At 33.3% G+C, this 25,477-nt stretch overlaps 3 protein-coding genes and 1 non-coding gene across 8 annotated transcripts; 1 reads left to right on the top strand and 3 right to left on the bottom strand.

The window, feature by feature from the left end:
* Window positions 1-1,177: 1,177 nt before the first annotated feature.
* Window positions 1,178-1,250, bottom strand: TRNAA-UGC. The gene has a single exon. It is a non-coding gene; the product is annotated as a tRNA-Ala (tRNA).
* Window positions 1,251-2,033: 783 nt separating this feature from the next.
* On the top strand, window positions 2,034-2,743 carry LOC109005413 (acyl carrier protein-like). Its single transcript, XM_035692098.1, has 2 exons — window positions 2,034-2,357; window positions 2,546-2,743. The coding sequence occupies exons 1-2, from the start codon at window positions 2,253-2,255 to the stop codon at window positions 2,669-2,671; spliced, it is 231 nt and encodes a 76-aa protein (XP_035547991.1). The 5' UTR covers window positions 2,034-2,252; the 3' UTR covers window positions 2,672-2,743.
* A 776-nt stretch (window positions 2,744-3,519) lies between these two features.
* Window positions 3,520-6,124, bottom strand: LOC109005433 (dormancy-associated protein homolog 4). 2 transcript variants are annotated; one of them, XM_018984381.2, is made up of 3 exons: window positions 5,629-6,124; window positions 4,686-4,769; window positions 3,520-4,165 (listed from the first exon to the last, which is right to left on the bottom strand). In XM_018984381.2, the coding sequence occupies exons 1-3, from the start codon at window positions 5,876-5,878 to the stop codon at window positions 4,161-4,163; spliced, it is 339 nt and encodes a 112-aa protein (XP_018839926.1). In that variant the 5' UTR covers window positions 5,879-6,124; the 3' UTR covers window positions 3,520-4,160. The 2 variants fall into 2 exon arrangements, with proteins under 2 accessions (XP_018839926.1, XP_018839925.1); XM_018984380.2 differs by having other exon boundaries at window positions 3,544-4,165; window positions 4,667-4,769.
* A 15,267-nt stretch (window positions 6,125-21,391) lies between these two features.
* On the bottom strand, window positions 21,392-24,694 carry LOC109005428 (dnaJ homolog subfamily B member 6-like). Of its 4 annotated transcripts, none has more exons than XM_018984366.2 (6): window positions 24,280-24,693; window positions 23,845-23,938; window positions 23,605-23,672; window positions 23,003-23,059; window positions 22,019-22,270; window positions 21,392-21,866 (listed from the first exon to the last, which is right to left on the bottom strand). In XM_018984366.2, the coding sequence occupies exons 1-6, from the start codon at window positions 24,382-24,384 to the stop codon at window positions 21,720-21,722; spliced, it is 723 nt and encodes a 240-aa protein (XP_018839911.1). In that variant the 5' UTR covers window positions 24,385-24,693; the 3' UTR covers window positions 21,392-21,719. The 4 variants fall into 4 exon arrangements, with proteins under 4 accessions (XP_018839911.1, XP_018839912.1, XP_018839915.1 ...); XM_018984370.2 differs by having other exon boundaries at window positions 21,395-21,870; window positions 24,280-24,692; XM_018984367.2 differs by lacking the exon at window positions 23,003-23,059 and having other exon boundaries at window positions 24,280-24,694.
* Between the last annotated feature and the right edge of the window lie 783 nt (window positions 24,695-25,477).

The following is a 25,477-nucleotide window of genomic DNA, read 5'->3' as shown; positions in this document are numbered from 1 at the left end:
TATGAAATAAATTAAAATGAATTTCGAATCTAAACGAAATCTTTTCAAATGATTGCTTCCCATTACTTGCTTCCAATTTTTGGAATCCGAAGTTAAAAGTTTTAGGCTATGTTTATAAAAAATTAAACTCATCTCAATATATTTCATACATAAATATATATTCTAATTTATTTATATTTAAATACATCTTAATAAAGCTTATAAAATATTATTATTTATATATCAATCTAGATAAGAGAAATTTTATTTGCAATCCCTAAATAGAGACTTCATATGCAAATATTTCATTAAATAGAAAAAAAATACTATTTTGAAAAGAATATTATTGTAATTTTAAAAAGTTTTAAAGACAAAATTAACTAGATTTGCACATACAGTCTTCGTTTAAGAATTGCAAGTAGAATTGCTCTTCTGATAATTTAAGATCATCTAAATATTGAAATACAAGCATTGCATATGTTTATGCAGGCGTTGGTCCTGAATTTTGAAAAGCATACAACTTTGCTGCTTTACATTAAAAAAAAAAATACTATATATGGGTCTTGAAACATGACTAAGCTTCGCATGTTTGTCTCCAAGATCAAGACAAAGAAGTAAATGATATCATAAGAAACGGTTTTGCTAGCTAGCAACCTGGCACCGACATTATCCATGCTAACGAGTAAGTAAATGCAAATAAAATATATCAAACACACGTACCAGAACAATTACACGACAGGCCGAACCGCTCTGTGGAGATACTCAAGCTCTTTTTTAACTTTGGAAAAAAAAAGGATCCAAACACGCATACTATCTCTGTCTAGAAGCAGTATTTTCAAAGTTGTCGTTGATTAATTACATGTTACTTTCATGACAAAAATGTTAAAGGTCGCAAGGGGAGTGAAACAAAGCGCGATACAATTCCTGCAGCAACATTAACGTAAGCACCTGGGTACATTATACAAAGGAGAGAGAGATCAGAGAAGAAAGGAAGGCAAAGCAAACCAAACCAAAGAAGAGGGAATTCTTGAGTTGTTGCTTGTTCGATTGGGCCTTGGGAAGCCTGGCCATTGTGGGCTAGACAAAGGTTTCAATTTTCAAATGAACACCAGAAGGCAAGATAACGGAAAACCGATAAAGACGTACCTTTGCATTATTTATGGAAGTCATTGTGGGGTGAACAAAAAATCTATTGAAGTGGAGATGCGGGGTATCGAACCCCGTACCTCTCGCATGCAAAGCGAGCGCTCTACCGTTTGAGCTACATCCCCAGGTGAATTAAGCAATTCTCTAAATAATATATGTTCAGCATAAGTATGGTCATTAGTGGTTGTTTCAATCCCCAGCGGACACATTGGCATCTATATTCTATATACTCTACTGAATTAGGGAGCTGAATTCTGAAGACATAGCCATTGGAAAAAATAAGCTTAGCTGCAGCACTAACACCCTTCTCATGAGTTTTCTGCAGGCCTTTTAATTTACAGAAGCGATATTTACAAGCTCTTAAGTTTGGCCAGTTCGATCTGATTTTTGAGCTTTACAAGCACAAACAGACAAAAATACATGGTATAATCCGCCCCAAACTCTACGATCATTGGAAATAGTTCTTAGGTATGTCACACTGATTACCTTCATTTTCAGCTATTATGGTCCCCAAACCTCTTATATATGAGGCAACTTGAAGTGACCATTTATTAATTCTGATCTGCATTAGTATATCAACAAGTTCTTTGATTAAGCCACTTTATTTCTCTTCTTTTTAAGTCGTCCTCGAGTATATTATGGCTACGTTTCTTTCTTCCTCGTCTCCTTTGGCAACCATTCAATATAATGGTCCTAAGATCACGAGCACCAATTCCCCATCCAATACCGGCCTCCGCACCTTTGCAAGTGCCACACCTTTTTCTTTTTTTGTATTATATATATGGTTTAAGTAATTTTTCAAAGGGAGAGAAAGAGTGGTATTGATTGATTGATTTCTCACAGAATTTGGTTTTTTCATTTGCAGGGTGTGATCCCTATGATTAGAGGACTGAGAGTTGTGCCAAAAATCAAAATCACAAAGGCAGCTAGGCAATCATCTCCTGATCTCCCGAGTTGCCTCAAGACTACAATCTCATGCTCCATTGTAATAACTCGATCGATTTCACTATGCCATGCATATCTATAAAGACTATTCCGTATGCTTGATCATTTTATTCCAATCCGTACATATCTCATTCATCTAGCGCCATGCATGCGAACTGCCTGTGCAGGCTCAACCGGAGACGATGCAGAGTGTCCAAGGCATCATAGCAAAGCAACTGTCTATTGACGAATCTACTGTAACTCCCCAAACCAAGTTTGCCGATTTGGGTGCTGATTCTCTTGACACTGTAAGTCCTGAATTCTCTAATTTTCTACACTCAATTGTACGTGCATGACCCGATAAAGACCCAATATGGCCATAATATTTTATAAGACGGAAAAGATGATTGGGTCTGAAATTGAATCGTCTTATATATATATATATGACTCACGTAGTTAGTTTTAGTCGTTAATATGCATATCGATAATTCTTCAGGTCGAAATTATGATGGCTTTGGAAGAGAAATTTGAGGTGTCAATCGGAGAAGGAGGTGCTGAGAATATCTCAACAGTTCAAGATGCTGCTGATCTGATTGAGAAAGTCAAGGCGGCTGCAGCTTAATTAGTCCTAATTGCCTCTAAAGAAGTACTACCTATATAGCTAGTTTGAGTCAAACCATAAAGAGTCAGATATGTATGACGACGAAGGGAATTCCTTTGTTTCGGTTTCCAATTTTCACCCCAATGCATGCATGTTCCTCAGATTTTCTTAGTTTCCCCTTCGCGGCAAAAAATCACATGTAATTCATAATATGCTTTTCTGTTGGAATCCCTATACAAATTAGCACCTCAAATAAATTGAGTTTTGTAAGTTCAAGTTGCATTATTGCAAAGAAAAAATATATTCATCCTTCATTTTTTCATCATTACATGATGTGATATTAGATGATAGATTCATAAATGAAATATAACAAATATTCTTCAATCATTTAATATCATATCATAGGATGGTGATCAGATAATTATGAGAATCGAGAAACATTACTTATTGCAAAACATTAACATGAGCTAGCTAGAGATCGAACCATGCAGCCAATTACTTGGATGCCTGAAAAACAATATAATATATATTTTATATATATATATATATATAAAGCTAGATAGCTAAAACAAACAAAAAGAGGGTATTCAAGATAGGTGATCACAAGTAACGGGTCAACGTCGTCAGGCCAATCTAATTATTAACTTGGGATAGCCTTGGATCATTTAGGTTTTTGAAAGATCAATATAAACCTAATAATGGTTATATTATATCTTGCATCGGTCGAGGAGACAATTAAATATAATAGAGATATGATATTGCTACTGGAAAGAAATATACAATTTATATTATATAATGGTATATATATTATGAAAATTAAAAAAAAAAAAAAAAGTAGTCGAGGGAAAATCAACATATAATATAGTACATCAGACCAATTGAGGATATATATATATATATATATAGTACATAAAATATTAACTTTCATCTCCATTTAGAGTTTCTGCATTGAGAGAGGATTCAAAACACAGTTCATATTTACACAAAGAGATCACGCACAGATCAACTTGCATGAGTACTGCAGGCTCAGGAAGGGGAAAATTAATGAAGAAATTAAGCAAAGAAAACAATAATAACGAGCCTCCAAATCTCGGTCACCCCAAAGCATCGGTTCATTAGGCAGCTTCATTAACAAAGCCGGGTATCCCCATGCATGCCCTCGAACACGGCTTAATTTCCTCCTAATTGGAAACTCCAAAGCATTGGTTCTATTAATTAATTTCTTCGAATATTCTTCATCCAAGCCATCCATTTTATTTTATATATATATATATATATATTTTAGTACTAATCTAATTAATAATTTGTTATATTTACATGTAGACGCATATATAAGAGACCATATTATATAGCCATATATATGGCTAGGGGTAGGGCTCTCTCTCTATATATATGTACAAATATTATATATATATATATATATACACATGATCATATGATATTTCTGCTGCTGCTTGAAAGCTGAAACAAAATCGCCACTTGCTCCCTCAACGATCCAAAGCCGTAATCACTATCCTGAAACACATGTAGGAGAAGACGATCAGGATCCCGCCGGATCGAATATAGGCATGCACATTTCCCTAAATTACAATTTGCTCCTCTCTTTTTTAGCCAGATTTTTTTACCATGTCATTTTTATAGCTAGGAACTAAAAGCTTGTAATCGGAAGTTAAATTGTTCGTGAAATTCATGATTTCAAACTTGTAACCAAAAAAGCTAATATTTTGATTGGAATCAGCTAGTACGCGAGAAATTAGTAATGAGTTTTTTTTTTTTTTTTTAATTTTATTGCATACAGTTATTTTTACGTATTATTTACCCATTCTATTAATGTGATTGACTAAAATATTTATTTTATATTAAAAAAATAATACTATCAATCACATTAATATAATGTATAATAAATACGTAAAAATGACTCGCGTAAAAATAACAAAAAAAAAAAAAATTATGAACAATTTCCAGAACGGCAGTGGCATATATGTCGTTCGGAAAAGTAAATAAAAGAGAGAGAACCAATCATAAGCGGTCGGACTTCTTGACTCAGCCTGTTGATCTAATGCCCCGGCTGACGATTTTCTCCTCGTAAGTTTCTTGAAGTCTCCGACTGGTGTCCCCGCTGCATGCAAACCAAAACCCATATAAACCACATATAATACAACATAAACAAAGCGATACTTTGATTTCTACATTTAGAAAAGAAATGGCTTGTTTGGCTGCTGAAAAAACATATACACGACAATAAAACATGAAAAATTATTTAACAAGTTTCATATAAATTTTTATAAAAAAGTAGATTTCATTTAAAAAAAATTATTTTTTATTAGTGAGTTACTTTTTATAAATGACTTTGTACGAGATTTGTTTATTTAAAATTTATAACTAATATTACTCGAACATATATTTAAAAAAATTGTCCACTACTTTAATAACTATGCATGAAATATTGATGAACCCCGGTGCCCGCGCGCCCATGATGATCACGGCCCCGACAGGATATAATATAATGAATTTGCATTCATCCCTTTCCAGGCGGCCAAGGCTTTCTTACCAATCAACAAACGGGGGATCGTCTTCACAAATCAATTAAATAAAAGAGGAAAAGTCTTTTAATCCTGAAACATAAATTTCAACCTGATCTATCTGATCCAGTACATAAGATACTGAATAAGTTCTTTATTATTTCTTTTCCAACCATTAATCACTCTATTTTTTTTTTTTTTGCCTCGATCGATAAACCTCCTGAAATAATATTTAAACAAAAGAGAGCTTCATTTTTTACACTATTCATTTCCATCCAACCATCTCTATATATATAGATATAATAAATCCATTCTTTTCTTTTTCTTTCTCCGAAGCAAGAAAACCGTCTAAGAAAAAGAACATCATGATCTCCATACCCTCTGATATATTAATTTCATGCATGCAAGAGAGAGAGATCAGAGAGACCAGGGGGAGGGGTGATTAATTAAACTTACGTGTTAGAGGTGTCTCAGGGTTGCTTGTCCCGGCCGGAGATTCTGGTGCCGAACCAGGATCAACCGAAAGGTTTCTAAAATTGGGGTTAGACCTAAGAATGGTAATGCTCCGAGTGACAGGCACCTCATTGGCTACCATAGGAGTCGATCGTGTGGCTGAAAATGAATCATACTTGCGCAGTTTGCCGAGGCCGGTGTCGGGTGCCGGACCGGCAAGTGTTTCGTCCCAAAGCTTGTGAAGGAAACCCATGACTTCTTTTCTGTGTAACAACCGGAACGGCTAATTTACGTGTATTATACGTATAAGCTGGTACGTACGTATAAGCAGATATATATATATATATACTTATTTTGTGAAATATTGGCTTTAGATCGGCCTAGCTAGCTAGCTTTACAAAATAAGTATATATACGAAGAGATGGGGGAACGAAACGAAAGAGAGAAGATGGAACAATGGGTAGAAAGAGTTTTATCTTTCTTCTGCGAAGAAAGATCATGTAAGTCTAGGGTTTTTTATAGGGGAATTAAGCCTTGTGCATGAGAATTAAGGTACTAGAGGATAAGATGTTTGACGGCTAAATTTGAGTTGGGGTAGCTCCGGCTAATATGGCTTTGTTTGGAGCCATCAAATCTATTTGTGGTATGGTTAAATTAACCATGGGGTCGCCGTCGTTGGTAATTTATAACTCCCACCATTAATCTCATCCAGATCTCCATTGTTCGTTAACAACGGGTCAAGATCACAAGCTCTTAATTAATTAACTGCTCGTTTAATTAATATACATGCAAGAAGAAGAATAAGATTAACGTCATACTTGAATTGTGTGTTCAAACTTCAAAGTTTCTGCATCCATTTAATTAATTAATTTGTTTATATATATATATTATATGGATGTTGCTATGTCCATAGATGATTTTTACCGAAATCTTAATCTACCGATCAGACAAAATCTTTTTTTATTTCTTTTATTTTTACTTTCACCATTTTTTAAACTATTTAGATATTTTTTAAAAATAAAAAAATACATATTCATTTAAAAACATTTATTTACTTACTAAGTAAAAAAAAATATTAAAAAAAATTTCGGTGGTCATGCTATTGATGACCACCTTCTATGGAAAAGCATTTTTCTATATATATATATATAGAGAAATAATATTTATAGTTGTGACTGTATAAGCACGCACACTCACTTTGAAAAAAATAAATAAATACGTGATTTACATGAAAAGAAATTAATTTTTTAATAATACACTCTATTTTTTTTCAAAGCGACTGAACGATATTTACACATTCCATAATTATACGTAACATTACTCATAAATCCAACCTCTATCGATCGCCATCATCTTAATTATAGCCATCGGTATTGTAATTTTAGTGGACAAATTTACGCTCATGAATTTTGAAATAACTAATAAAAGATAAATGGAGGAAGTCCACCAAACGAAAAAAAATTGCATATATATATACAAGTCATATGCATGGGTAGTTATGGTACTACATATTAAATAATAAGGTCTCGTTTAAATATAGAAACAGTTTTATTTATTTCATCTTATTTTATTTTATTATTATAATTTTTTTAAATTTTTACATAAAATATAATAAACAATTAATTTTTTCAAATTTTAAAATAATAATAATATTAAAAAATAATATTTTAAAAATATTTTATTTAATTTTTAATTTTTATCTAAAACCATCTCATCTCATATCAATATCCAAACGAGGCCTAATATATCATATACTAGATCGTTTGATAAAGACAATTTAATTTGAATGTAAAAGCACAGACCTAGGTAGGGCTGTACAGGAACCGCCGGAACCGACCGTGAACCGATCAGACCGACCGCCGGAGCACGGAACCGGCCGGAACCGGCAAAGAACCGGTCGGCGGTCGAGAGAAATTGAAGGAAAACCGATATCGGCGGTTCGGCGTCGGTTTGAACCCCTGGAAAACCGCTGAACCGGCCGATCCGGTCTATTTATATATATTTTTAATATATGTATATAAAACGGCGCCGTTTCATTTATTATAAGTGAAACGGCGCCGTTTTAAAGCTTGAAAGTTAAAAAAAAATTAAAATAGAACGGCACCGTTTGGCTTTTAAGCCAAACAGCCAAATGGCGCCGTTTTAAGATGAATTAATAACCCCCCCAGGCCCCTCTTCTTCTTCCCCGCGTCATCTTCTTCCTCCTACCCTCTGCAACTCTCTTCTTCTTCCATGGCAGCGACGGCGAGACAGTTCCTCCTCCTTCACAGAAAACGCCGACGGTGGACCGAAGACCGCGCCGACGCACGTCGAGACCGATATGATCGGTTTTTTATCCCCAAACCATCGATTTCGGCCGGTTCAACCTACCCATAACAGACGTTGGTGGTGTCTCGGTTTTGCACCGAAACCGACATCGAACCCATCGGTGTACAGCCCTAGACCTAGGTTAAATAATATATGATGGCCATCGATATATTTTTAAAAAAAGATAAATTTTTTACGTAGGATATTGACCGAAATATTTTCCATTTTAAAAATAAAAATAAAATAAAAGAAAGAAAGAAAAATTGGGCAGCCAGCCGAAGAAAGAAAGAAAGTCGAGCCGAGAATGAGAAAAGCACCCAGCTAAGCCAAAGTTATCGGAAGCAGGGACTGAGTCAAGTTGTTAGACAGGTGGCCCCCACTAAGCAAATAAATATTTTACACGTCAATGGGATAAGGTTGAAGCAAATCTAGAATCTAGATCCACCAACACTTCGATATTGAGGTCCACCTGATTGGGATGTTGCAATATCCCCTTGTTATTTATTTAAGTGATTATTTATTATTTTTTTAAAATATATATATAATTAATTAATGGTTCCGTGAGTTCAAATATACCTACAAGTTCAAGAAATAATTTTCCTCGTCCTCAAATAGATATTTTGGAATTTTCAAAAAAAAAAAAAAAAAAAAGAGGATATTTTGGGACACATTAATCACTTGTCTTGCTCATTGCTTTACTAATATATTAGAAAGGGCTTCTCTAACTTAATTGGTAAAGTCAAGTTTTTGGCCTTATCGTGACTACAATGCCGAGTTGAAGGCTGAAAAAGATTCAATATAATGTGTCACGTCAATAAATATAATTAATAATGACAAAATTTAAAAGAGAAATAATATTTATAGTCATAAAATATATAAGTGCTGCAAATCTTCATTTAAAAAAATTGAGTAAATATTGACTCGCATGAAAAAATTAATTTTTTTAAAAATAGATCACACTCTTTTTTAAAATAAATATACGATACTTGCATAACCAATAATTATTTCTAACATTACTCAACCTAAAATGTCCTCATGCCCTGAACAATATGATATTTATATGTATGTATACAAATGGTCAAAATGCATGAGAGTCGCTAGGGATTTTCATGCAAAACACTTTTCAATAAATGCATGATAATTGAAACCAATATAAGCATATAACCATACAAAAATTTTATATGCAATTATTTTTTCGTATTTTTTGTGCATTCTACTATTATGATTGGTTGCATCATATTTTTTTAATATAAAATAATTATTTTGATCAATCACATTAGTGAAGTGCGTAAAAATGATTATATTGTAAGAAAATACGACGAAAAAATACCTCAAGCTCAACTTATAAAATTGCTCCACAAATTTCTCCAGATTGACAAATCTCCAATGTTTCCTCTTAGTAATGAAGTGTACTACGTAGTATAAAATTAGAGTAACACTTAATAAATCTACAGCCTAAATATCTTATCAAGAGAGAACAAAAAGAGAGAGTGTTTTTGTATATTTCAGATGATGCCAAAACCAAACTGAGATGAACTATTGATAGTCCATCAACACATGGCTGACCTTCACACTGCAATCAAATTGCAGCCATTGCAAGCTGCAACAACTTGTAACGTATGGCATAACGTTACTCTAGGCAAGAAGGGAGGGGGTTAGCCCACGTGGGAGCCCCTGCTTTACTCTAGACAACAACCGAGATGATCGCAAATCGACCACTGTGTATGTCTTTCTGCTCAACAAAAGCGACATTGTATGGAGCAGCAAGAAACAACCCTGTATAGTTTTATCCACTATGAAGGCAGAATACATAGCTTATTCTGCAGCAGTTCAAGAAGCTGTTTGGTTACAGAGGTTCCTCAAGCATTTAGACATTGGCACGGATACTTTAGATCTGGTGACGATATTTTGTGATAGCATGACAACTCTTGCATATGTTAAGGACTCAAAGTATCAAGGCCTAAGAGAGAATCTGCGGAACAACCGTACTAGATCTGAGATATTTTCAACGAGGTAATATTGTTTCTGCTGTGCATTCTGATCTAATTTTTATAACATTTATATAGCATAATTTATAGCAATATATGTGAGGACGGGACAGACTTATACAAATTTTCTAAAAATCTTACAAACCATGATTGAGACTTGGGTGTAAAATGGGCCAGGATGATTATCTTATTTTCCGTATGAGACATAAATGACTATTATACAAAGAGAACTGGCCATTCGAATATGACAGTTAGCTAGAGATCATCAACTTGCACCTTGAGCTTATAATATCCTAACAATGTTGGCCAACAATATTATTGTTAAATAAATAAAAATTGAGATTTCATTTTTATAAATTAACGTAATTTTATGTAATTTATTAAATCTATTTTATAATAAAATTAATTTTATAATTTGACACACTATATCAATTTACGTGAATTTAATTAAAAAATTTATTCATAGACATAAATAGTCAATAGTAAAGGGAGGGAAAAGAAAACAAAAAATTATATTTATTTACTCTATTATTATTTAATTAGTTGTGATGTGAAGTGCTGGAAAGCAAAAGAGAAAGATACGTATTTTTAACATATATATTAATATATGATAATATGTCATTTTCTATATTTTGTTGACCGGTGGACATATATATACCCACGTAATTTTCCGTTCATAAATGAAAAAGTTACTTTTCTGGGGTAAATACAAACAGCGTGGGTCAGGAGGGAATTGACAATCTATCTCTTTTTAAACTAAATTATTGAGTTCGAGGAAGCGATTAATAGATTATTAGGTTTTCAGATACTTTTAGATATTTTCTTTAAAATATTATTCAAATATAAAATATTTTTTAATTTTAATTTTTGAATTTTTTAATCTAATCATTACAATTTTGTTAAACATCTAAACAAAATAAAAAATAATATAAATTTTTTAAATTTTAAAGCAAAAACTACATTAAAATATTATATTCGTTTTATAATATTTTTATTTAACTTTTTTTTTCTCATTTTTTAAATCTAAATAAAACATCTTAACCCAAACAATTTTATTATTATTCATAAACCGTATCACTACTATTAATAAATAATCTGAAATATTCAATAAGGTATCCAAACGAGCCATTGATCTCATCCCCAGTAGTATTGTAGGATATTAATGGAGACTTGTTCCAAGGGCTTAATGAATACACCATCATTTAAACATTGATCCAAATCATATTTAAGGATATGATGTCTACGTATGTCGTTTTGTGAAATGGGTTCATATTTGACTTATTTTTAAGAATCTTTGAGAAATAAATTTATTTAAAGAAAAAAAAAACTCTTTTGCAAGATAAAATTCTAGATATCAAATGAAGAATCAAATGAGGTGTATAAATATTAAATACGACCACCGAATATAAATAATTATAGAAATTCCAAAAGTCTTGAAAAGTGGAGACCAATGTTTCAAATGGCTTCATATATATATATATATGATCTTTTATGATCATATATATTCCATTGGAGTACTACTCACAACAAAATTATTAAATTAAGATTCCACAAATCTTGAAAAGAACTCGTCTTCAATTAACCAAACCCTAAATATTATTAAAACCACTAAATTTTGCCGAGAATTCTTCAAATTGGATTAATTAAGTAATGGCCCCACAAAGACTTTATTTCCAGGACTCTACATGATGACTCTGAATGAATGTCTTGATCAAATGAGTATAATCTTACACTTAAAATGCACTACCATCCCTAATAATTCAAGTTGGTTAGGTGAAGAAGCGATAGTGAGAGAAAAGGACTGTATATTTGTTTTCAGCAATGTCTTCTTTTGTTGTACATATGTCCCACCCATTTTATTTGTTTCTGGTTGTTTATTAATTATTATGCTGCAGCAGCTAGGCACTAAAATAAATACCAGTTGACAGTACTTAATGTGTAATTGAACATAATTTTTTTTTTTTTTTTAAATGTCATGTTAAAAAATTGAGATAAAATGAGAAGCAAAATTGTTCGGTTTGAGGAGCCTGATTTGTTGGTGTGTCGGTTTGATTTGATGACCCGACCCGACAAGGATACGTTATGTGTGTGTGTGTGTGTTTTTTTAACGGATTTTCAATGAAGTTTGGCCAATGTTCGTTTCGACTTGGGTTGTTGCATAAAAAAAAAATGGTACTGTTTGTGATTCGGGAAGCATTAAATAGAAAATTTGCTCAACGTTCGTGTGACACCTAGCCTGAGTGAAGCTTAGAGAGAGGGTTTGCTCGAGACTTACTCGACATGTTGCTCAAGCGAACATTAGTCAAAGAGTTCGCTCAAATGAATAAAGTAGAAAAGTGAAAGTTAAGGTTTCTACCGTGTGACACTGTAAATATATACTTAATGAACATTATAGTTGGTTCTGAACAGTGAATTTCGTCCCAAAGTGTATTTTGTGATTTCTCAACTAATAAAAATCTATGCAGCTCTGTGGACATAGACACGTTATTGAACCTCATTAATTTTGTGTCGTATAATTGATTTGCTTGTGTTTAATTTTGTTTTATTTGTCATCGTTTTCACAAAAGGAATGGATCCTTTCATGTAGTTGAACCGAACAAAAAAATAATAAAAATAAATAAAGTAATTGTCCGCTTCCCCTTAAAACAACATGAAATGAAGAAGAAAAAGAAAGAACAAAAATGAATAATCATGGATATCAAAAATTACCCTGGACCAATTCATTTGCTTCCAATAACTTTAAAAGTAATAATCGCATTAATAGATAAACATATATACTTCAAATATTAAGAAATTATCTCGAATTATCAAGTACATGTTCTTAAAATGTTATTTATTTTAAGAATAAGGCGGTATTACAATTTTTTTAATAACCCTATGACGAAGAAATACCGCATACATAAATTTCCAGAATCAAACTTATGAGGATTAGACTAGAGAGTTAAAGTAGAAGAAAAATGTTAATATTAATTTTATAAATTATATATAAGAGAATTACATTACCACCCACCACTAAAAACAATTAAAAAAAAAAAAAAGAAGAAAAAAGCTACTTGCACCCTGGGTTGGGGAACCCCCGCATACACGGTCATCCACGTGTATAAAATAAAACGGGGCATTTCGCTTATTCCTAAAACCACAACGATTTGGTTCAAATACGAAGATGAAACACAGGAATGAAGGAGCATAGCTTCAAGAGAAAGCTTTCCTTTCCCACAGAGAACACGAATATCAAGTTTTTCGTGTAGACCGATTTTTTTCGTCTCACTTCTTTGCATCTACTGCGCATCATCTTCTCATCTTCATCTTCTCACTTTTTTCGCAGCACTCTCATTCGTATACCCATGAAACTTAGACGATTTCGGGATCAAGCTTCTCGATAGATGACCAAGAAGACAGGTTCGGCTCATCTACTTGTTCGCATCTTCTAACTCATCTTTTTTTTTTTTTTGGATTTCCCGACCAAGCTGTGGTCGGAAATTTGAAATTTAAGTTTAAACAGAAGCCATTGTTTAGATTTAGGGTTAGGGTTTTCAAATTTCTTTGGTTTGCTTTGCAAGTGAGATCGATTTTGCAAGTAAAATCGATTTTGCAAGTGATGCTACAACTTTTTTCTTTGGTTTGCATTGCAAGTGAGACCGATTTTGGATTTCGGTGTTGGGGGGATCTATAGCAACTAAGACGATTTTAGCGCGGGGGATTTGTAGCTATTGAGACGATTTTGGCGCTGGAAGATCCATAGCAACTTAGACGATTTTGGCATTGGGGATAGGTTTGATTTGCTTCTACCTCTATTTTCATTTTTTTAATATAAATAATATCGGCCACGTCAACGGGTTTCGCAAACGGTACCCAACACCGTGTACCTGTAGCAATATTGAAAAAAAAGAAAGAAAGTGGCGGCCCATCATGGAACCATCCAAAACGGGCCCAAATGGTATCCATAGCCACGGGTCCTAGGGTGGACTACTGCATTTCTAAATGTTTTTTTTTTTAAGGCCATTATATTATGCTTGACACGTCCAAAACTAAAGCACTGAAAAGTTTATTCCTACAAATCGTAAATTCGTAATGAATTAATGAAGGTCTTAAATCTAAGTTTTATTGACTTTGGGCTAATTCTTTCACTCTCACGTTACGTGGGCGATTGGGTCATAATTGGCTGCATTATTTTTTTTATAAATAAAATAACTGTTTTGAACGATCACATCAATAGAGTGCACAATAAGTATACAAAAGTGACTGCATATAAAATTTTTATTTTTGAAATGACTTATTCGAAACTTGTACACCATGTACTCATACAAGCAGTGTTTTAAATTTCGTACCGTACCAGCTGGTACGGCCGAAATTTTTCGTTTTGGCCGTCCGGCCGGTACAGGTATTATATTTGTTCCGTACCGGTTAAAATACCGGCAATTTCGGACTAAATTTCGGCCAGTACCGGCTGATATTTCGGCCTGTATATATATATATATATATTTTTTTTTTCATTTTTTCAAACTACAAAGTTATTTTTTAATCCCTAATTCAGACTAGACTATTTATAATTTATATATATGTATTTATATATAATTTATTTATATATAGATTATTATTTTAAAATATAATTTATATATATATATTTATATATATATAATTTATTTATATATTGACTATCCCGAAACGTTATCCCGAAATGCTATCCCGAAACGGTACCGATACCGAAATATTTCGTTCCAGTACCTTGACCGGTATGACGTCCGGTACGGTATTCAAAACATTGCATACAAGTCCATCAAGCACTGATTCAATATCTAATATATTGTACCTAGCTAGCTAACGCAACAAATATAAAGCACAATCACTATGAAAATATCAATAGAGGAGGAATGTAGATGAATGCACTAATCTTTTCCAAATAGTTGTCAGTATTTTTTAGTGTAGTCTTGATATATTATAATATCAATCTGATGATGTTATGAGTCATAGTCTCAATCAACTCGAATTGGTGGCATTGAACATTGGCATGTAGGATCATTATGATAATGCATTACACATGCACACCATGGAACTAGTTTGTAAAGCAATGCGATCACGATGTTCTCTGGGTTTCCATCGCTTCCCGGGGCGGCATTTTCTGTTCCAAATTTCATATTGTAGCTGTCTTGCATTTCATTTCGAGAAAGGAAAATGCCGAGTAATCTTTTGATTTCGTTCTTTTAGTTTGACTGTTCGTGTGTTTTAGGCTGCTTTTGGTTCCTAAACTCAGCTGAGCTCAGTTGAGTTTAGACTAATTTTAAACTGAGTCTAACATCCAAACACCCAACTCTCAAATACTAAACTCATCTCAACTCAAAACCTTGTTACACGTGGGATCCACAACTTTTTTCAATTTAAAACATCTTTATACGTGGGACCCACAACCTTTTTCACTTTTTCATAAAAAGTAATAGACCCATCTTAACATCGAAGCACACTTTAAACTCAGTTTAGATGAGCCCCACATAATATCATCTACTACTCAACTCACTACTATTCATAAGGAATTCAACTCAGCTCAACATCCAAACGCAGTTTTACTATTATTTTTTCTTGACAGTTAAAAAATTGATTATTAATAAATGTGCATATTTTTTTAAATATTTAAAATATGTTTAAAAAATAATTTAAAAAATAAAAAATAAAAATACACTAGGATGCCCGCCAACTGTACATGCTAAGTAGCCCCTGGCATTGTACTATCCAAAATCTCTGATAATATCACACAATCATCTTATGTTCTTTTTTTCATTTAAAAAAAGTTTTATTCATTTTTAATTAAAAAATCATTGGGCATGAAGTACCAAAGTTTTGAATACCGTACCGGAGGGCGTATCGGTCAAAGTACTGGAATGAAATATTTAGGTACCGGTACCGTTTTGTATACCGTTTCGGAATAATATTTTGGTATCGATATCGTTTCGGTACTAGTACCGTTTTGTGTACCGTTTTGGAATAGTTTATACCTGAATAAATTATGTATACACAAGCATTAACTGTAATCCAAAATAACAACAAAATAAGTCATAAACTCAATACTTCCCAATACAAGTCTTAAGTTTTAAGTTACAACTAACATAAACACCAACATTATCATGATAAAATCATTAACGTCACCACCATCATAAAAAATACTCATCCTCATAAAAAAGACACTAAGGATAAGGATTTGACATGTTACTCAAAATATTTTCATCAATGTCACCACTGTCATCAACATCAACACCAACATTATCATCGTCTTACTCATTTAGTGAAGCTAAGGGCTCCTCAATATTTGCCCAATCAAAATCTTCTCCATCAAGAAGTTCGGATTCTTCACCCATCCATTCTTCCATCAAGTCAATGTTTTCAAGATTGATTGAATGTAAAACATCTCTTCCCTTTTTTATGCTTCTGTTAAAATAAAATCAAATATAAGTGAAATGTTATATATTTTTTAATTGTGAAAAACATTAGTACTAAATTTTTTTTACCTCTCGCAGTTTCAAGTTATAACGAACAAATACTAAGTCATTCAAATGTTTATGCACTAATCTATTTCTCTTCTTCGAATGAATAAAATTAAATGTGCTACTGTTTCTCTCACATCTAGTTGCACTACGACATTGATTTAGTACTTGAACAACAAACCTTTGAAGCGTTGGAACCTCGCAATCAAATTGGATCCACCATGCAACTATAACAATAATGCAATTATAAATTCTTAATTAAATGTAAGTAAAAATAAAATAGGATAAAATTTAAAATACAAAGTCACACTATTTAACCAAGGATATTGATAAATGATAAAAACTGGATTAATCTTATTACGCTGGTGGATTGCTAAAGAATGTCCAAACTCACCTATTGCATTCTTATACAAGTTAAGTTCTGTAATGACATTGTCTTGATTATTGGAATCAAGTTTCATCTTCATAACACAGCTATTGAAGCCTCTTACAACATCTTTTTTATTTTTAAAGTTAGGGCTATAATAAATTTCAGGGTTAAGAAAACAACTCATCACATGTAATGGACTGTGAAAGTTTGAAACTGCTTATTCCATCTATAATCAATGATCATGATGAATGGACTGAATACACTAACTTTATTATTGCATTTTGCTTTTATGTTCTTTTTGGCTCTTTCCATTGCATCATACAAGTATCTCATTGCTGGCTTCTCATCCCCATCAAGTCGTAAAACACGAACTAAAGGCTCACTAACTTTAACAAAAAATTGACATTGAACCCAAAACTCTTTATCTTCTAAAAAGATCACAACTATTTCATTCTCTATATTACTCTTAGAATAACTTGATGCAATTCATTTATCATAAATAAACATTTTTCTGAGTTCTTTCTTAAACAAGAGCAAGCATGGGATACCTAAAAGAATTTGTCACAAATCTTGAAATTGCAAGACGACACAAATCATGACTTTTGGTAAAGTCTTTTCTCATCAATACCAAAATCCAACCATGGTTATAGATGAACTTTGTGATCTATTTTGCCTTTTTTATAGTATCATCAATAAAGGAAAAATGTCTTGAATCAGAAAAATTCTCCAACAATAAGTCTATGCAATGAGCTGCACATGGGGACCAGTAGAAAGAGCTATACTTCTACTGTAACTTTTTTCCTGCAGCTTTATAACTTGCATCATTATCCGTTATGAACTGCACAAGATTCTCGGTTCCAATTTCTTGAACAACCTCATCAAAGATATTAAACAATGTTTCAGCATATTTTCTAAAGCCAGATGTATCAACAGATTTCAAGAACATTGTACATTTCAAACAATAAACTAGAATGTTGATTAATGATTGTTGCTTCCGGTTTGTCCAACCATCTGCCATTAGTGAACAATCGGTCTCATTTCAAATCTTATTAATTTGTTGCAAATAATCTTGAACCTCATCCACAACCATCTTCAACAAATTTCTTCTCAACTCATATAAAGAATGACCCTTAAATCCTGGCCCGATGGCAGTCATGGTATTGATAGCTGATTGATAAAGCTTGGATTGAGCCACATTGAAAGGCAGATTAGCATCATACCGCCAACGTTCTACAACCATCTTTGATTTTACAATTATCTCTTTTGAACACATAAAACTCTTAATTGAAGGTTGGCCCCATGAGTTGTTCTTGGAGCAAAAAATCTACTCAATCCCCCCCACTGACTTTCTAGTTCCAGATTCTTTCGACTTCCCCTTACCTTTTGAAAGCTGAGACTATCCCTCCATACAAATACTATTATCAATATCATCAGACGTTAAATATATATCGCCTCCAATTTCTGACCTTATTTTTCTTTTCTTCTCTTTGCATTTTTCATTTCATCAAGCAATTCCTTCATTTGCCATTTTACATATTCAGAAACCTTTTTACATGCTTATACTTCGCCTAGAATCTCAGCTAGATGATACTTCAACCGAGTGATCCCGCCACCTCTAATTACTTTATTACTATATAAACATTTAGTATTATTTCTTGCCCCTAGCACTGCCCTTGCATGGGCCCATGTTGGATCTTCTGATCTTACATGAGCAAGTGTTGGAGTTAAAGTCATACCACCGGTTGATTAACAACTATACATTTTTAACTATTAAAGTGTAAAAAATTAACACTTATAAGTAAGCAAAATGAAAAAAATAAAAGTCAAAAGAAGTAAGAAACTTAGAAAGATGAACAACAACATTCTGCATTTGAACTAAAATAATTAAAAGCTAATTAAAAGAGAAACAAACAAAGGCCAGGTTTAAAAACTATAAGGCCAATTGCACTACAACATTCAGCATTCTAAGTTTATAAAACGTCAAGTTTCGAGTAGGATACCGTAGAAATAGTGAGATGAACTTTGTTTCGCAATGGATGCAATCCAAATTTCTAACCGAGGCGCAAGGGACATAGACGTTTGGATTCGAAAATGACTTGAGATGACTTGAGATGAGTTGAGATGGATTGTGAATAGTAATGAGATGAGTTGTGAATAGTAGTGAGATTTGTGAGTTAAAGTTGCTGAATAGTAATGAATAGTAGTGAGATGAGTTGAGATGAGCTGGAATGACTTGCGAATCCAAACGTCTCCACGTACACAACATATTTGATTTTCACATTCAGAATTCAAAAGACTCCAAATCTATTAGTGAATAAATTAGAAGATTGGAAGGAATACGTTACTTCATCTACCAATAATGCAACTGGTGCATGCATGCCTCAGTCAAATGTGCAATTCAATCGATGATTCTTCAGTTATGACTTTTTATAATTATTCATGAATATTGAATAAAATTAAAGATCAACGACTATCCATATATATTTTTTAGCTAATTTATTATAACTACAATTGTTGATTGCATCACATCGTATTTAAAAAAAAAAAAAATACATTGTGAGAAAATTGCAATCCTTGACAATCATTCCAAAGCTATAGATACAATGTAGAATTTAAAAACAAACAAACACTATAAAAATATAATCTAAAACATCTTTTTGGTTAATGAAAAAATCAAATTAACAAAAAAATTACTTAAATATCATACCGTCAACGGAAATGACGGCGGACGGCGATGTGCGATGAGACAACGTTGCGAGCTGACAGAGGGGTGAAATTTCAGAGGTCTAGCCATCTAGGACTCGGGTGCTATTGTGCTACTGCCGGTTGAAGGAAGGCTGAAATCAATTTGGACAAAAAAAAAAAAAAAAGTAAACCCTAAGTTATACATGTTACGCGAAAGTCTGAAAAAAATCCCAAAGTATTTACTGAAATTTCGAAAGTGCCATCCAAATAGGCTGCAAAATTACGTACCGGGCGAAATATGTGTTTCGGCCTAGAAATCAAATACTGACCGGTACATCTAGTATTTTGGACGGTATGAAATGAAGATATTACCTATACCGGACCAGTAGCCAGTACGACATATACCAGCCGTACTAACCAGTACGGTACGGTATCAAAAATATTGTAAAATACCCATTTGGATGAAGTAATTTTTTCAATTATTTAATTGAATTGGACGGTTTAAATTTAGAGAAAAAATATATATTATATAAATTTTATAACAATTAATGTGAATTGTGAGAATCTTGAGACATTATGTAACTTAATAGAGAAATGATAGTTGTAGTCGTGAGTGCGCAAATATCGTATAATTATTTTTAAAAAAATAAATAAATATGAGATTTATATAAAAAAAAATTTTTAATAATAAATCTCACTCTTATTTTAAAATTATAATATTTGTATATTTTATAATTATATGTAATATTAGTCATTTTAATATGTTTATTTTTCTTTGAACTAGAGTGTCTAATGGTCAAAGAAGAGAAAATATCTCAATTGGGATATAAGTTAGCTGGATGCATTAATTATGAATGATTTGACCAAATTGTGCATGCATCCAAAATTATTATTATTATTATTTCATTGTTTGCATTCAAAATTTCTGGTTGAACGTGATGGCCCCATGACTTTATTTTTAACAAAAAAGTAGACCAGCAGTATCTTCAACAGATGGAATTTGCCGTGGGTTCCTACCCACGTGCTGTAGGGCCACAGGCCCAAAGTAATATTCCTAGTCTCCAACATTTCTACAATACTGCCATTTTATTTATTCAGAGTTTTTTTCTTCTCTCTTTTTTCATTTCTATGTAAAATATCCATTCGTGTCATTAATTGTGCTCTGGCGTATCTGGTGTAAAAGAAATTAAAAAATTGATTGAGGATGTTTGAAAAATCATATGAGATAAAGAATTTTATAAATAATAATAAAATAATTAATAAATAATAACGAAATAGTTTAAATTAAATATTTATTAAATTTTAAAAAAATAGAGAAAAAATTTTAAATAAAAATATATTATAAAATTTAAATATTATTATAATACTATTTTTGTTTTAGTATTTGAAACAATTTAATTATTTTTTATTTAAAAATTTAGTAAAATTATAATGACTAATTTAAAATTATTTGTATTTAAATAATATTTAAAAAGAAAATAAGATGAGATAATTTTTTTTTTCAAATATCTCCTAAATCGATCGAATTAATAGGTTAAGTCTAATCCATAATCGATCCGGTTTGATATCGGTTTTTAAGAATAAAAACAGGATCGAAACCAATAAAAATCAATTTTAACCAGAGTATATTTTTTGCAATATTATATATTATATTATATGCAAAATTACTAATTAATATAAAATAAACTTTAATGTTATTATTAATATCTATTAATTTTATAACATAAAACTTAGCATGATATAACATATAAATTTTAATCTTATTATAAGATAAAGGTAATATAACATTTGACCGATTGCGCCCCAAGGCATACCGCCCATCCAGCCGATCTATTCGTGTCTTACTTTGAAGTTTGAATACCAGAGAGCCTTTGAATTCGGACCCGTAGCAGGACTATGCATTGATTACCTCTATTGCCCGACATTCAGCATCTAATGACATATACTGAACAATCTGAAGGGAACAAATTCATTGGATTTGACTAAAAATAAAGCCTGGGAAGATCTTTTGAACTTTGCTTCAGAAGGAACCTCAAAAAAAAAAAAAAAAAAAAAAGGAAAAAACTTGAACCCAGGGCATTACAACTAAGCATTAAGATTGAGCACGGAGCATACAGCTACAAATGTTGAAGGGGGATAGAACAATGAGCCATGGTATCACTGGAGGGAGGGGTGTTTTGTCAATTCTGCGTCAACCAATGTGAGCAAAAGGCTATTTCCAAGTAAATCTCTGCTGAAATGATGCATCATCTCTCTCTCTCTCTCTGTGGGTCAAGTCAATAAGCTAAGATTGGATTTGAGCCTATTGGTGTGATCAGATGAAAACTTTAGTTTCTTGCCATACCAACTTCGTCTACCGCCTCCTCCTGGAACTCCTCTTACCCTCCTCTGCTTTCTGGCATCTCGTCGCTGTTCCGCCTGTCTTCAATAATATAAGTACGGAAAATGCATTAGTATGCAGCTGACGTAAGAACCTCTCAGCTCTTAACATGTCTAACCTTTGAGTGCTCTAGAGAGAGGGACTAATAACTACGTTATAACTCCCATTAAAACAGAGAGATTGTACTAACCCCAAAACAGAAATCCTGAAAGTTGGCGTCAAACCCAGAGGCAGAGGTGTCCTCCAAATTTGTCTTCCCACAATTCATCTCTGAGGAATTGCGCTTGTTGCTGGAACCAGAAGTCTCACAATAAGACGAGTAGGATGAGGACGAACTAGAACAAGTAGTAGTCTGTGAGCTTGAGCCGGATGAGCCAATATCGCTTTGAAACAACTCCTCAAACAACTCCTGCAATTCCTCAAAACTCTCCTCCCCCTTTTCCTGTAAAATTTCACAAGCCACGTACAATATAATAAAGATATCCTCAGTATTCGCATGCTAATCCTCTTGTCATTCTCTACAACATAATGTTTATTTCATGGCAACAAATAAAAGTAGCTTCCTGCAAATCCCAAATATCTTGCAACTCAAATTTCATAGGGACCCAACAAGCGTCAAAATCACAGCCACCGGGGGAGATACTTTTCCATCATATGGGTGGGGGGGGCAATCGAAGCTCAGGATAAGCTTAAGGCCAAGGGTTCTATGGGGGTACAAATCTGTAGTGCAGAAATGGGTGGTCTACGGTCATTGATCAATCACCTCAATGGGCACCGGATACCCTACGATATGGAACGCACCCATGGGCATATCTCGCCAAAAGGTTTAGGGGCCCAAATGAATAATAAAATCGAAGTATGTTGGTGAACAATGATACGTATAGTTGTGGAGTGTGCAAGTGCTATATAATCATTTTGAAAAAGAGTGAAATTCACTGTTAAAAAATTATTATTTTTTTAATGTGTACTCATATTTACTATTTTTTACAAATGGATTACGATGTTTGCGTATTCTACAACTGTAAATATCATTTCTCTTTTTACTAAAGCCAGCAAAAGACAGCTCCAATCCCACGTAGGATTTCATAAAAAAGATGGTCATAGTTTCATTGGACTGGAAACAGAAATTTAACCTGGTAAAAAAGCAATGAAAAAGGAAGAGAAAGTAGCTTACATTGGACTTTGTTTGGGTCATCATGACTGCCATTTCATTGAGAAAATCACCCATTCCCTGTGGGTAACCGAGGATCATAAGTTTTTTTGTAACCGAGGATCATAAGTTAAATCATATAAAAGGCGATTCCTTTTGTTTCTTTTTCTTTTTTTGTGTTTCTTGCTAAGGTTCCAAGCATGTTCATATTCCCACCGACAACCACATCCAAAACTTTGACACATATTCAAATAACAAGACAAAGAAGGGTATTGGCCATGTCGAAAAGAACATGAGATTGTCAAACCCCTAATTGGAATGGTTCTATTGCGATCACTATAAAACGCATAGATTGATTCCGGGGACAAATTAAAACCACCAAAAGATGCAAAACCCAGTAGTGCAATAAGCCTAACAAAAATGCCTAGATGCCCACAAGAAATGCTCTGGTTTACGAGCAATGATTGGAGGAATAGCAAATTCACCAAATTTCCACAGCTTCCAATAAATATCGGTCAACAGGTTTGAAAAGTCAAAGAAAGAAACGGAAGACCACGTTTCCAACCAATCACGAACGACGCGACCTAATCCGCATGTTAACAAGGTGGTGGAGAATGAAAACTTACGTTTTCGTCATCATCGCTGTCGTAGATTCCTACATCGTACAGAAACCTTTTATTCGCGTCAGAGAGAACTGTACCCAAAGCACAGAAAGAACAAGACAGCATTTCGTGCATCCAATAAATTATTTCGACCCAATAGATAGAATTAAAAAAAAAAGAAAAAAAAAAGCAATCATGACTTTCGGAACATTTTAAAAATAAATGCTTTTTATGTAACATGAGAATAATCGAAATCATAATTACCAGAATAGGCTCGTTGGATGGCCTGGAACTTTTTCTTTGCTTCTTCCACGAACTTTGAGTTCCCCGAAGCTGAACAACGATCTGGGTGCCATCTCTAGCGCAACAAGCAAAATATGTTTCTTACAGCAAGGTTCTACAATTCACAGAGTTTCTCGCATATCCCAGAAAAAGATTTTCATTTCCGAGTCCTTCTCTTTTTCTCTTACAGGAAATCCCTCCCGTAAGCCAAAATCCTCTTACAGTAAAAAAATTATCATAAAAACAGTAATTTTTCAATGATCCGGAAGGAACCCATATATATGTTCATTTGAGAAACTTATAAGCTCAGGATTTTTGTAGGAGGAGATGTTTTTAGATTTAAAAGAAGACCCATTTGATTGAATCGTGAAGAAAAGCCTTGGAAAAAAGCTAACAAGAAAGGTTTCCAACGCTAACCAGTGCAAGTTTCTTATAAGCATTCCTGAGCTCAGACGCAGTGCATTCCTTTTTCAGCCCCAGGACTGCATAGAAGTCGTCGCTTTTCTCTTCTCCGTTTTCCATTCTCCAACCCACCAAACAAACAAACAGAACTCAGGGAAAAAAAAAAAAAAACAACAACAGCAACACAAACCAAGACACTCTTTCGTTGTCGACAAATTCACACGACCTATTGGCCTAAATATCAAGCAATCTCGTAAACTCCTAAAGGATACGTATGCATATTACGAAACTTGGACTACATCTTTGCGGATTGGAACACGGAACCTTAGCATTTGGTTTTCGTGGCAAAGAAGGGGAGGAGAGAGAAAAAAATCAGGGAGAGAGATCATAATCTATTAATCCTCCCCCCAAACGCTAAGGCTCAAGAACACTCCAGAAACCGGTCTATTTTTATACAAGTTCTCACTTTTACATTTACTGTTTTTTTTTTTTGTGGGTTAATTTCAAAACACTACAATAAATTATAATATCCAGAGTTCAACAGTTAATTCCATGCGTTTCATTATCTGTTGACTGTGTGATAAGGACACGGGCACGATGTGCGGTTGAGATTGCAGGGTGGTGGTAGATATTTTTTTCCAGATTGTGTGTCCAGAAACTTCTGTTTTAACTGTGAGGTGTTTTACGACGGCACACTTTGTGAGACAGATGAGAAGCGAAACCCCAGATTTGGGTCCCTCAATTGGCATGAAAAAGAGGTGGAGGATCCACCTTTGCAATCAGACCCCCATTTTGGAAAATTTTACTGTACTGCCATTCTATTTTTGGGGAAGCAAATTTTGACACAAATTTCTTCAGATTAAATATGTGGCTGTGAGTGACGCCAGGGATTTAATAAAGAGTAATGCTACATATAGTTGTGGAATGTGCAAATGTCGTGCAGTCGTTTTGAAAAAGAATGAGATCTATTATTAAAAAATTAATTTCTTTTCATGTGGATCCCATATTTATTTATTTTTTTCAAAACGACTATACGACGCTTGCATATTCACGACTGCAAGTATCGTTTCATTTTAATAAAAAATGAAATAAATATACAGTGCGAAGAAGGCCTTTTTTTTCTTCTTTTGAAAACTCTATGATTTCTATAAGAATTAGATAAGGGAAATGCTGGTTATCTCGAGGATGGGTCCGTCCGACTTCCGAGGGTGGT

Source organism: Juglans regia, chromosome 7, assembly GCF_001411555.2.
Source record: "Juglans regia cultivar Chandler chromosome 7, Walnut 2.0, whole genome shotgun sequence".
Lineage (NCBI taxonomy): Eukaryota > Viridiplantae > Streptophyta > Magnoliopsida > Fagales > Juglandaceae > Juglans > Juglans regia.
The sequence above is the reverse complement of the archived record's forward strand: the minus strand, read 5'-3'. Positions and strand labels throughout refer to the sequence as shown.

Bases quoted from the DNA above. Each gene is read 5' to 3' on its own strand.
- LOC109005413 (XM_035692098.1), top strand. From the start codon at position 2,253: ATGCAGAGTGTCCAAGGCATCATAGCAAAGCAACTGTCTATTGACGAA. The intron at 2,358-2,545 runs GTAAGTCCTGAA...ATAATTCTTCAG, and splicing joins GTGCTGATTCTCTTGACACT to GTCGAAATTATGATGGCTTT.
- LOC109005433 (XM_018984380.2), bottom strand. From the start codon at position 5,878: ATGGGTTTCCTTCACAAGCTTTGGGACGAAACACTTGCCGGTCCGGCA. The intron at 4,770-5,628 runs GTAAGTTTAATT...GTTTGCATGCAG, and splicing joins CCCTGAGACACCTCTAACAC to CGGGGACACCAGTCGGAGAC. The intron at 4,166-4,666 runs GTTCTCTCTCTT...CATGTGTTTCAG, and splicing joins AGTCCGACCGCTTATGATTG to GATAGTGATTACGGCTTTGG.
- LOC109005428 (XM_018984366.2), bottom strand. From the start codon at position 24,384: ATGGAAAACGGAGAAGAGAAAAGCGACGACTTCTATGCAGTCCTGGGG. The intron at 23,060-23,604 runs GTAAGTTTTCAT...GGTTACCCACAG, and splicing joins ACAGCGATGATGACGAAAAC to GGAATGGGTGATTTTCTCAA. The intron at 21,867-22,018 runs GTTAGTACAATC...TATTGAAGACAG, and splicing joins TTCAGGATTTCTGTTTTGGG to GCGGAACAGCGACGAGATGC.